The 11,526-nt window shown below is 58.6% G+C and overlaps 1 protein-coding gene across 3 annotated transcripts in view; it reads left to right on the top strand.

Annotated features, from left to right (window-relative positions):
* The window catches only part of NLRP1 (NLR family pyrin domain containing 1), a 35,041-nt gene extending 29,306 nt beyond the window's left edge, over positions 1-5,735 (top strand). For 2 of the 3 annotated variants that reach the window (XM_026520711.4, XM_057311380.1), the window contains 5 exons: positions 391-653; positions 1,083-1,208; positions 3,098-3,239; positions 4,463-4,507; positions 4,957-5,735. In XM_026520711.4, coding sequence (XP_026376496.4) covers positions 391-653; positions 1,083-1,208; positions 3,098-3,239; positions 4,463-4,507; positions 4,957-5,285 — 905 coding nt within the window. In that variant the 3' untranslated portion in view covers positions 5,286-5,735. The remainder of the gene's footprint in view (positions 1-390; positions 654-1,082; positions 1,209-3,097; positions 3,240-4,462; positions 4,508-4,956) is intronic. The other variant, XM_048226903.2, reaches the window with a different exon arrangement.
* Positions 5,736-11,526: the final 5,791 nt, after the last annotated feature.

The following is an 11,526-nucleotide window of genomic DNA, read 5'->3' as shown; positions in this document are numbered from 1 at the left end:
TTCCCAAAAAGGGGAGTGTACACATGACAAACGCAGACACCACGTTGGTCACTCCATGTCCTCGCTGTCCCTTCCTGCTGTTTGTTCTCCCGCAGGCCTCCCCCACCGGCCTACACGGTCAGAGTTCACACCAACACGGCTCCACGGGGCCAGATGCCCCCAGCACTGGGACCAGGGGCTGGGCCTGGTATGGGCTCGGCTCAGGGGGGCCCTACCGTGCTCCCGCCCTGGAGACGGGGTTGCCCACAGCCTCCCAAGGCCCCAGACCGAGGCAGGACCCCCCTCCTCCCGGACAGGCCACTGAGCCCCCGTCCCCGAAACCTGCTGCCCCGGCCCAGCCCGATCCCTCGAGGCACTAAATCCTTGTCTCTCAACTCCGTGCTTTGACAGGGGGCCACGTGGACACCTCCCTGTTCCAAGTGGCCCACTTGAAAGAGGAGGGGATGCTCGTGGAGAAGCCGACCAGGGTGGAGCTGTACCACGTGGTCCTGGAGGACCCCAGCTTCTCCCCCATAGGTGTGCTCCTGAGGACCATCAACGCCGCGCTGCGGTTCTTCCCCGTGATCTCCGTGGTGCTGCTGTACCACCGTCTCCAACTGGACGAGATCGCCTTCCACCTCTACCTGGTCCCCAGCGACTGCTGTATTCAGAAGGTGGCCCCAGGAGCCAGGCCGGGCCGGGGCAGGCTGTGGGCAAATGCGGGGTGCAGCCCGAGAGCCCCCCAGACGGGTCAGCGGGAAGAGGGCGGGCGGGTAACCCTGGGACCTGGTCGGCCACGGGCTGCCCCCCGTGAATCAGCTTAGGGGGCCTCTTGCCCGGCATCCGTGCCCAAACCACCTCCGCCCCCCGAACTTCCTCTCCAGCGACGCCCCAGGTCCCACCTGGCATCACAGAGGCCCAGCACGGGGCTCTGGGTGCCGCAGGCCGTGGGGCAGAGCGGCCCACTCCGTCCACACAGACACACAGAAGTACCACCTCCCTTGGCTCAGACCACATTCCGTGGGCAGAACGCCGTGGACGGACCCTCTGAGCCACACGGCCGGCCCAGCCCCTCCCCTGACCGTGCTCTGTGTGCCCCTCAGGCCATCGATGACAAAGAGAAGAAATTCCAGTTTGTGCAGATCCACAAGCCGCCCCCGCTGGCCCAGCTCTACGTGGGATCCCGCTACATCGTGTCCGGCTCGGGGACCCTAGAAGCAATCCCCGAGGTAAGCAGGCCAGAGGCTCGCCCGTCAGCAGGGTCAGAGGTCATACCCGGAACTGCTGGGGGGCGCGGCGGGGAGCTGGGGCCCAGCTGACAGCACGGGGGAGTTGGGGCGAGCAGCGTGAAGGAGGTCAGGTGGAGGAAGGGGCACATACGGGATGGGGGCAGCGTGCAAGTGGGCCCCAGGGCACTGGGGGTGCGGCCTTTCCAGAAGAGGCTTGCAAAGAACAAGTCCTGGCATTTAGACATCGGTAGGATATTTGGGGGAACACGAAGACAACGGAAATGCACTCTAGAAGCGGGCCGTGCTCTGAACCTCGGCTAACCCCCTCAGCGCCAGGCGGGCCACACGCAGGGGCACAGCTGTAACTGGGAAAGCAGGCCGTGTGTTCTGCGAGGGGGCATGTCTGGCGTTTGTGGTTGCACGGTGACCTGTCTGGAGGGGACAGTTCTGTGAGATCGTGCCTGTCCCCCAGGAGGACACGGCAGGGACGGCAGCCTCGGGTCAGTGCGTAAGAGCACTGAGCTCCCACCGCGAGGGGCTGGCTGCCTTTTGCTCTCGCTCCGTCTCCCGTTTGGGCCGAAGACGGATGATGTCGGGTCCCTGGACATTCGTCCACCGTATCCGGATGTTCACCGCGGCCCAGGTTCCGCTGCTCGGGCCAGAGTGTCTGGGGAACAGCAGCAAGTGAATAGCTGAACCAGAGTCAGTCCCTCCTCCTCATGCGGCCAGCTGAGTCCTCGAACGCTCTGTGTGACATGACGGGCAGGACAGATGCCCAGCAGGACGAGGAACTGATGGTATCTCTTGAGTTAGGAAATGCTCACCCAAGGATGGATAGCTTGGATTTTCCTGTCGTGTCGAGCATTAGCAGGGGCGTTTATCCAGTGCCAACTGTGTGCCGTCCTCCGTGGGGACAGTCCAGGAATAAGACCGACAGATCCCTGCCCTCGGCACAATGACATCCAGACGGAAGGAGACCTATGTAAATCATAAAAGAAACAGTGGCCACAAACCACGAGGGGCTGTGAAGGAGACACAACCAGGCTGTGTCAGAGCGTGACGTGGACCCAGCCCCGGGGGCCCGGCACGTGTCTCTGGGGGGGTGACGTTGGAGTGGGGCCCGAGTGACAGGACGTGACTCAGGCACGCGGAGGCTTGTGGCAGACAGGTCACACACGTGTGCAGTCTGGAGCAATGAGAAGCTCCTAGCGGGTACAAGACGGGGTCTACTTTCTGAGAGGGGCTCCTGGCCGCTGGGCAGGAGTGGACGGGAAACGCACAAGAGCGAGAAGAGACGGTCGGAGACAGTTGGCAGGCCATCGGGGTCCTGCAGGCGGGAGCTGTTGGCCTCACTAGGGAGACCGCGCAGGCGGAGAGCCATCCACAGATTCAGGGTTGGCGCTGGCGATGGAGCGGGCAAGACTTGGCGTGCGGTGTGAGAGGCAGGGATTGGGGATGGTGCCCAAATCCAGTGGCATTTACTGAGTTTGGGGAAAGCGTGCTCGGAGCCAGCGGACGGTCTGAACGTGGGTCACGTTTAGGACCCATTGAGGAGACAGGCCAGCAGCTGGCGAAGCGAGGGTTCGGGGTCAAGACGGGGGCGGTGGAGGGAGAGGGTCTGGTTTCGACCCGTGCGTTTAAGGGCGAGTCCTGACTCGTCCACGGGGTGCCCGGCGCCACTCACCCTCACCCTCCCCTCCCCCCACCCCGAGTCAGGATTTGCGGGAAAACCAGGAAAAGAGAAGGGGCTGAAGGTGGCACTTCATTTCAGTGCAGGGGACCGGGGGAGCGTCCCCATGGGGCCGCGCTGGGCCACCGGGAAGGTGTTGGATGGGGAGAGACCACCCTCCCCCAGGACGCGGTCAGCTGACGGCTGTTTCGCTCTCCAGGAGCTGGAGCTCTGCTACCGCAGCCCCGGAGAACCCCAACTTTTCTCTGAGTTCTACGTCGGCCACTTGGGCTCGGGGATCAGGCTTCAAGTGAGAGACAAAAAATACGGCACGGTGGTGTGGGAAGCCTTGGTGAAACCAGGTGAAGTCAGGTGCAGGGGTGCGGAGGTGGGAGGGAGGAAGTCCGTTACGCCGTGCATATGCGTGTCCGTTGTGTGACCACAATTCGCCGAGGGGAAAACACGGGCCAGGCGTTTTCTAGTCGTGCCCCAGCTGGTACAGGCACAGAATTCGAACACGGGTTACCCCGCCCGTCCGCCAAGGCGCTCGCCCACATCCACGGCGACGCCACGCTGTCCTTGAATTAGTGGGTTCTGATCACAGGGCCTTTGGCAAAGTTTCTCATGAATAAGAACACAAGGGTTCTGGGGTTGAAGGGCTCAAGCCAGTTGGGGCAGCACCGGATCAGACACGCGAATCTGGGTCGTTCCAGTATTTTCACGGTAGACAAACCCGGATCGAATAACGAACTTTCAGGAACAGATGGAACTTCACAGGTAGTCAGCACCGACACCCCCAAGAACCCAAATCTCCTGGACGATGTCTTCCTCCTCTCGGTCTGAATTCTGGCCTCGGGGCTGACGGAAGTCTGTGTGCTTCCCCACGGGTGGGAAAGCCCTTCAGACACTGGCCGATTGTGACCGCGGCTTCCTGAGAGTCCCCTCTCCGGCGAGTTGATAGCTCCGGTTTCTCCCAGAGTCCTCTTCCGTTTCGGTCTTTAAATTCTTTGCCATCCCCGTCACCTTCCTCCATCAGTGCTCCTATAGGCGACGAGTCAGGATGGGCCCCAGGACCCCCATGTGTGGGTGTCTGTGTGTCCTTCCTGCTGAAATTCTTGTTACTCCCACGTGCTGAGATTTTCTTGATTCTGACATTGAACTCCAGGACACACAGATCTGGTCCGTGTGCACCCAGGCCAAACAAGGACAAAGGGGTAGATTCCTGCTCAAGGCAAGGACATTTCAAATAGTTCACGTTACCTAGCGAGGGACCTGGCCAGTTCTCCGCCTCGGTTCTGTTCAGCCCGAGACCGGACTAAACCATGCTTTCTGGGGTTCAGATGCCTCTCTCTCTGTCTCTGACTATGATCCTGGCCTCAGTTTCCCCACGTGCACAAGGAAGGGACTCACCTGGACGATGCCTAAGGGCCCCAGCAGCCCTTGCCTCACAGTATGACCAGAACTTGTCCGTAGCTGCTTGTCAGAATCAAAGAATCTCAGAGTGTGGGTAGGGGTTTCCAGGATCCTCACGAGGGTCCCTAACCAGCTCGGGCACAGATGCTGCTTCATCTCTGTTTCCCTGCAGGGGATCTCCGGCCTGCGCCCTCTCTGGTCCCTCCAGTCCCAGCAGGTCAGTAACAGCTGCCGGAGACCACAGTGCCAGGGCAGTCCTGGGTGCACTGTCTGCCTGGGGTGGGGGAGAGAAGGGACTCGACCACTGCATCCCCCACAGGGGTCAGGCCTTGGAGGGTGGCATGTGCCCTGGGGCAGAGACACTCCTCATCCTCTTACTCCTGCCCACAGGGGCCCTGGTACCCCCTCCATGGAAGGAGAGGGGGCCTCTCTCCCCACTGGACGGCCTCAGATGCCCCCATCATGGGCCCCGACCCCAGCTCAAGCCAAATAATCCTGGCTAGATGCCGACAGAGGGGAGGCAGGTGCCCGTCTGGTGGTCAGATGCCTTTGCAGGGGAGAAGGAGGCGGGATGCAGAGGAAGTGAGGGAAGAGAGCTGGGAGGGTGGGGGTGGATGGGGTCAGAGGTCAGAGCCGCTGTGGGAGCCCTTCTTTGTCCCTGGCCAGCCTCACCCTCGCCCCCGGGCGCTCCGGCCTTGCTGCACTTCATGGACCTGCATCGGGAGCAGCTGGTGGCTCGAGTGACGTCAGTGGAGCCGGTGCTGGACAAGCTGCACGGGCAGGTGCTGAGCGAGGAACAGTACGAGAGGGTGCGCGCCAAGCGCACGACGCCCGGCCAGATGCGGGAGCTGTTCAGTTTCAGCAGGTCCTGGGACCGGGCCTGCAAGGATCAGGTCTACCAGGCTCTGAGGGAGACCCACCCTTACCTCATCATGGAGCTCTGGGAGACGGGGCGCGGTGGCGCAGAGCGGGGCACCTCCCCGCCGGCCCCGTAGCTCCATCGCCAGCACCGGCTGAGGGCTGGCTCCGCGGACCGCTCACCGGGCCTCGGCTTCTCCCTCGGCACATCAGTGCCCATCTGATGGGTTGCCCTCTCGCTCCAAAGTCATGGGGCTCCCATGAGGCCTCTGCTGCACGTTCCCACGCCCAGGGATGCCATGTGGGGTTTGGCTTTCCCGGGCCAGCTGTCCAGGTGCGACGGCAGCATTTCAGGTGACGTCCCTCTGGAGCTGGCAGGACTTCTGTGGAACTTCTAGAAGCCTAACCCAAGAGCCTGGTGTGGCGGCCACCGCAGCCAGGCCTAGAGCCCTCCCCGGGCCATCAGATTCAAGGAGGAGGAGGAGGAACGTGGGGCTGGCCACCTCTGGCTGGAGACAGACGGTGGGAGTGGATGCCTTGGGGGTTTCAATGGCTTGGAAACGGGCAAAAAAGAGCTTTATTTTCCACTTGTCCTTGCCGAGCTTGGTTCTTCTATCGGTCCAAAGTGTGCTCGGTTGTTTCTGAAATCCAGATGGGCTGCTAGAGCTGGGACGGGGTGAAGAAGGAAGCGCCCATGGGGAAATGGACTCTGGATCCTAGCTTAGACATCTCCTCCTGCACAAACGGACTCCCGACCTTTCCCCTGTCCTACGCATCCCTGGCCCGTGCTCCCGCGGCACCTTGTGCCCCCCACCCCTCAGAGCTTTCAGCGCATGGCGTTGTCCCTCCTGCTTCATTGCTGGCCTCCCCCCACTGCCTGGGAAGCTCTCAGAGGGCGGGAGCCGTTTCAGATCTGCTCATCAGTTTATTCCCAGAGCCTAGCACAGTGCCTGGGACATGGTAGGCATAAAGTGAGGCTTTATTAACAGGCAAGTGGTAAAGGAACCCTCCCCAGGTACATCTCTTAGCTCCCTTTCCGGCCACCGTACCATCCACGGGAACCCAGGGCCGCCTTCGTAACAGTCCCCAGTCAGGAGGCCACCCCGCGGTCCCAGTGAGCCAGCAATCTTAGAACAGAACTCACTCGTATTAAAACATGTACACCGTTGCTGTTCTCAACTCGGGAGAACTAGCCCTGCCCGAGATAGGGAAGCACAAGCTGATTGTAGCCACCACCACCCTTCCCGTCGCCGGTCACCCTCCTCTCTGAGAGTCACTTCTCCCTGCCATCCCCTAGGGCCCACACCCCTTTGATTTAGGAAAGACGTTAGGGCTTGAAGCAACTGCCAAGAAAGAATTCTTGAGACAGCTTTGGTGCAAAAAGGTGGTTTTATTAAAGCACAAGACGGGACCCGTGGACAGAAAGAGCCGCGCTGGGGTCAGGAGGAGTGGCCCATTATATACTTTTAAGTTGGGAGGGGGTTAGGGATAGAGTAAGCCTCCCAGGTATTTTGGAAATAAGGTTTCCAGGACCCTGAGGGGGCTGGCTATTGTTGGGAAAAGATCATTTATTACCATCTAATAAAACCTGCGTCATGAGACCCTTCAAATGTCCAGATGCTGGGGGATGACTGCTAACACGCATCTCAGGGGAGTAGAGATAAAGGAAGTTTCCAAAGAAATTTTTTTCCATAAGGTCAGGTCTTCTTCCCCTCGGCACCAACGTTGATCCCGCCCCTCCAGGCCTCCTCCACCTGAGCACATCTCTCTCTCTCTCTCTCTCTCTCTCTCTCTCTCTCTCTCTCGGATCTCAGCGTCCGGGCTTCTCTGAACGTCGCTATAAGCTTGCAGCCACTGCCCCAGAGGGCAGCCCTTCCGCGCACCCCTGCCAAGACCCCCACTTTGTGCAAAGCGCGAGTCCGGGGACGTCTGCAACTGCGGGTCCCACGCCCCCCAGCGCCAGCAAAGCCTAAGGCAGGAAAAACGCACAGTCCGGGTCAGCTCAAGCCCCTGGGGACGCGGCGCGCGCCACCTGGACTATCGCCACTCGCTGTCTCCTGCGCTCCCGCGGCGTCCGCAGGGCGCTCAGGTCCGCCGGGGGGGGGGGGGGGGCCTAGCTGGTGCTCCGGGGACGAGGCAGCATCACAGGGCTGCGGCCCAGCCCGGGCCACGGCGCCGACCCTCCCTCCCCGGGGGCCCTCTCTGGAAGGCGGAGGCCCGACACTGGCTCGTCCCGGGGAGACCTCGAGCGCACCCACCGACTTGCAAACAGCGCAAGGACGAAGGGGACGCAGGGACTCCTTGGCCGAGGGAGCGGCCGACGGGGGGTGGGTGGGGGGCATGGAGCAGCGAGTACGCCCAAGCACAAACGACGGAGGGCCGGGTGTCCCATCGATGTTCATTCCTATGCACCCTTCCGGCCCCCGCTGTCGGGACCCGCCCGGAGGCCTGGGCTGGCTGGAGGTGCGCGGGGTCCAGAGAGAATCCCCTGCAAGTGGAGCTGCCCAGGCCGCCGGGTCCTCGCGCGTCCTCCCGGAGAGGCTCCCGGCAGATGCGGGGAGCCGGCTGGGGACCCTGCACCCTGGGACCCGCCAAGCCAGGGCCGCGGGCGTGGGGGGGCGCGGGGAGGGCTGGGCAGCTGCACCGGGAACGCAGGGGAGGCACAGGGAGGGTGGGCGACTGGGGGGCGCGAAGAGGGCGCGGGGGGCACAGGAAGGGGGGTGACGGGAGGCGCGGGGAGAGCTGGGCGGCAGCGCCGAGGGGTGCAGGGGGGAGGGCGGGGCGACCGTGGCGCGGCCCCTCCTGCGGCGTTGCACCCCACCCCCGCCCCGAGCCGCAGAGGTTTGGGCCGGAAGCAGCGGAAATCTATTCCCCAGTGGGAGCGGTTTCCATGGCAGCCATCGGGGAGGGGGGCGGGTCTTGGAGTGGGAGGAAGGCGGGAAACAAACAAGGTCGGGGGTGGGGCGCCAATGGGTGTCTGGTTGTTCCTGTAGGGCTGGTACACAACTAGTCGATCAGTGAGCAACCATCAGGAAGTCAGTCAACAAACCTCTCCTTCCTTGTCTGAGGCTGCCCTAGGTGCTAGTGATAACCAGCTACGGAGTGTCTGCCCTTCAGCAATTTACATTCCAGTGGCAAGGAGATAAGAAATCTGTAAATAAGAGCATTTCTAAGATCATTTCAATTACCACTAGGTGCTTTCAAGAAGATAAAAATTGGGGAATCTGCTGGTTGGGAGGGAGGGCGGTGCACATCTTGGGTTAGGCTGTTCAGGGAGGGCGAGACATTTGAGTCACTTTGCCCGAGGACATCCGTGCTGTTTTCCGTACCCTGCAAACCCAGGAGCCGTGATATAACCTACTGTGTGTTCGTCCACACCCGTGTCCGAGCTCCATATCACAGACGCTTAGAAACTGTCTACACTGACCAAACACTGAATCCTGCTCACAGCCAGGCCTTGACTTTTGGACTTCGGTGTCTTTCTCTGCGTTGTCCCATTCTAGCAAGAATCCTGCTAAATCCCTTTAGCCCGAAACCGCCCCCCCCATATCTGATAACCCCTGATATCTGATCCAATTCCTCCCCTCCCACCCCTGCATCCTCCAGGTGATGTCTGATCACTCCCACCAGCCTTCAGCAAGAAACTACCCACCCCTGCAGCAGTTTCCCATCCCCCCCACTCTCGCCTCCCCACCCCATTCTGCTCCTTGGCTATAAATCCCCAACTTTTCCTTACATTTGGGGGTGAGTCCAGGCTCTGTCCCATTGCAGCTGTCTCTGCACCTGTCATGAATAACGTCTGCCTCACCCTATTAACAAGTGTCATGAACAATTCTTTCTCTTTTTCTTCAGATTTTATTTATTTGTCAGAGAGAGAGAAAGAGAGCACAAGCAGGGGGAACAGCAGAGGCAGAGGGAGAAGCAGGCTCCTCGTTGAGCAGGGAGCCCGACGCGGGACTCGATCCCAGAACCCTGAGATCATGACCTGAGCTGAAGGCAGACGCTTCACCAACTGAGCCACCCAGGCGTCCAATGAACAATTTTTTCTTTAACAGCACATACACACACACACACACACACACAGGATTTCAGTCTTTTAAAAAAAGAAGAATAGGGGTGCCTGGGTGGCGCAGTCGTTAAGTGTCTGCCTCCGGCTCAGGGCGTGATCCCGGCGTTCTGGGATCAAGCCCCACATCAGGCTCCTCCACTAGGAGCCTGCTTCTTCCTCTCCCACCCCCCCTGCTTGTGTGCCCTCTCTCGCTGCCTGTCTCTCTCTATCAAATAAATAAATAAAATCTTAAAAAAATAAAAATAAAAAAAGAAGAATAAAAGAAAAGGATAGAGCATATAAGATTTACCCCCTTCTCCAAACCTCTACAACTCCTCCCAATTCATTCCTGCCAGGCATGTTTCCTCTCTAGGGCTTTTTTTTACCAGCTGTTTATCAGCCCGGGATACCCTCCCCCCCCATAACTATGGTAAACTCCCTCACTTTCTTCAAGGCTTGGCTCAAATGTCACATTCTCCAGCTGGTCTACCCTGACCACCCTTTCACGGGCCGATCCGTTCTCCTCTGCCCTAATTGGTTTTCAATTTTTAAAGCGTGATCCCTGATGCATCTCAAGGGCCTCGAGGAGCCGTGAGGGCTGAACGAATGCAAGCATGGAGGACACAGGTTACGCCGTGGAAATCAACAGCTCCCAGCTACCTGAAGGCTCTGTACACAGTTATCTCCGTTCCATCCCGACATCCCACGAAAACATCCCGAAGGGAAAAGAACAGGTACAACCCCAGGAGAACCATGAGCTCTGGAGAAACTACAAAGGAGGGATGTCAACACACATGGCAGGAGACGCAGAGCAGAGGAAGACAAGCTTTATCAGGCAGAGAAAGCTGAAGCCACAACGTGCAGAGTTTCAGAAGCCTGTCTGCCCCGCAGAACCCGCGAAGAGGCAGACCCAGCGCTCGGCATCTCTCCGCAGTCAGCATGGGGACAGGAGGCAGGAGGTCTGTCTCACCCCACCAGCCCGCAGAGCCAGCCCACTGCTGCGGCCTTTCCCCCACGGAAGCCTCAGTGTTCGGTCTCTGCTGGGGCTGAACCCGGCAGACGGTTCAGGAACGTCAGGCATGGCTGGGAAAGCAGAATGAGGTATTGTGTTGCCAAGAGTAAGGGGGTGATTCCTCAGTTGTATATAACACGCAGTGCTCATTCCATCACGCGCCCTCCTTGACGCCCGTGCCATCCCCCCACCCCCTTCCTCTCCAGCAACCCTCAGTTTGTTTCCTATGATTAAGAGTCTCTTATGGTTTGTCTCCCTCTCTGGCGTCGTCTTGTTTCATTTTTCGCTCCCTGCCCCTGTGTTCCTCTCCCTTGTTTCTCAAATTCCACATAGGAGTAAAATCATATAGTTGTGTTTCTCTGATGGACTTATTTCGCTTAGCATAATACCTTCTAGTTCCATCCACGTCATTGCAAAGGGCACGATTTCGTTTTTTGATGGTGCATAATATTCCACAATAGATATATGCCACATCTTCTTTATCCATTCCTCTGTTGCTGGATTCTGGGCCCTTCCCAGAGTTTGGCTGTTGTGGACGTCGCTGCTATGAACATTGGGGAGCACTGGGTGTTCTATGCGACTGATGAATCACTGAGCTCTACCTCTGAAACTAATAATATACTATATGTTAATTAATTGAATTTAAATAAAATAAAATTTTAAAAAATACAGAAAAAAAGATCCCACTTCTAGGGGGTCCCTAGGAGTCAGATTCATACAGAAAGAAAGTAGATGGGGAGCCAGGGGCTGGGGGAGGAGGGGGCTCAGTGTTTTGTGGGGACAGAGTTCCAGTTTGGGAACGGGGGAAAGTTCTGTGGATGGGTGGTTGGGACGGTTGCCCGACCAAGTGAATATACTTAATGCCCCTGAACTGGTGGTGAAAAGTGGTTAAGATGGTCAATTTCATGTTATGTGTATTTTAATACAATAAAAATGAATAAATAAATTTAAAAAATGCAAGAGTAAGGGGGTTGAACATCCTTCCAATGGGACAGTGGGTTCTCAGGGTGCTGGCAGCCAGGACCATAAAGCCAGTGCCGGTTCTCACCTTAGAGACGTGAAGGCACGTGTTCATATAAAGATCTGTACGCGGACACGCATAGAGGCTTAATCTGTAATAGCCAAAAACTGGAAACAACGCAGGTAGTACCAGGTGACAAACATATAGTGGTACATTGGGATGATGGGACCCGACGCAGCGAAAAGAGCGAACTCTCAACACACCCGGCAACGTAGGTGGGTCTCCAAATAATGGCGCTGGGTGAAAAAAGCCAGACAAAACAGAGCAGGACCGTGGGACCTCGTTCACTAAAATCTA

Source organism: Ursus arctos, unplaced genomic scaffold, assembly GCF_023065955.2.
Source record: "Ursus arctos isolate Adak ecotype North America unplaced genomic scaffold, UrsArc2.0 scaffold_14, whole genome shotgun sequence".
In the NCBI taxonomy this organism is placed as follows: Eukaryota; Metazoa; Chordata; class Mammalia; order Carnivora; family Ursidae; genus Ursus; species Ursus arctos.
The sequence above is the reverse complement of the archived record's forward strand: the minus strand, read 5'-3'. Positions and strand labels throughout refer to the sequence as shown.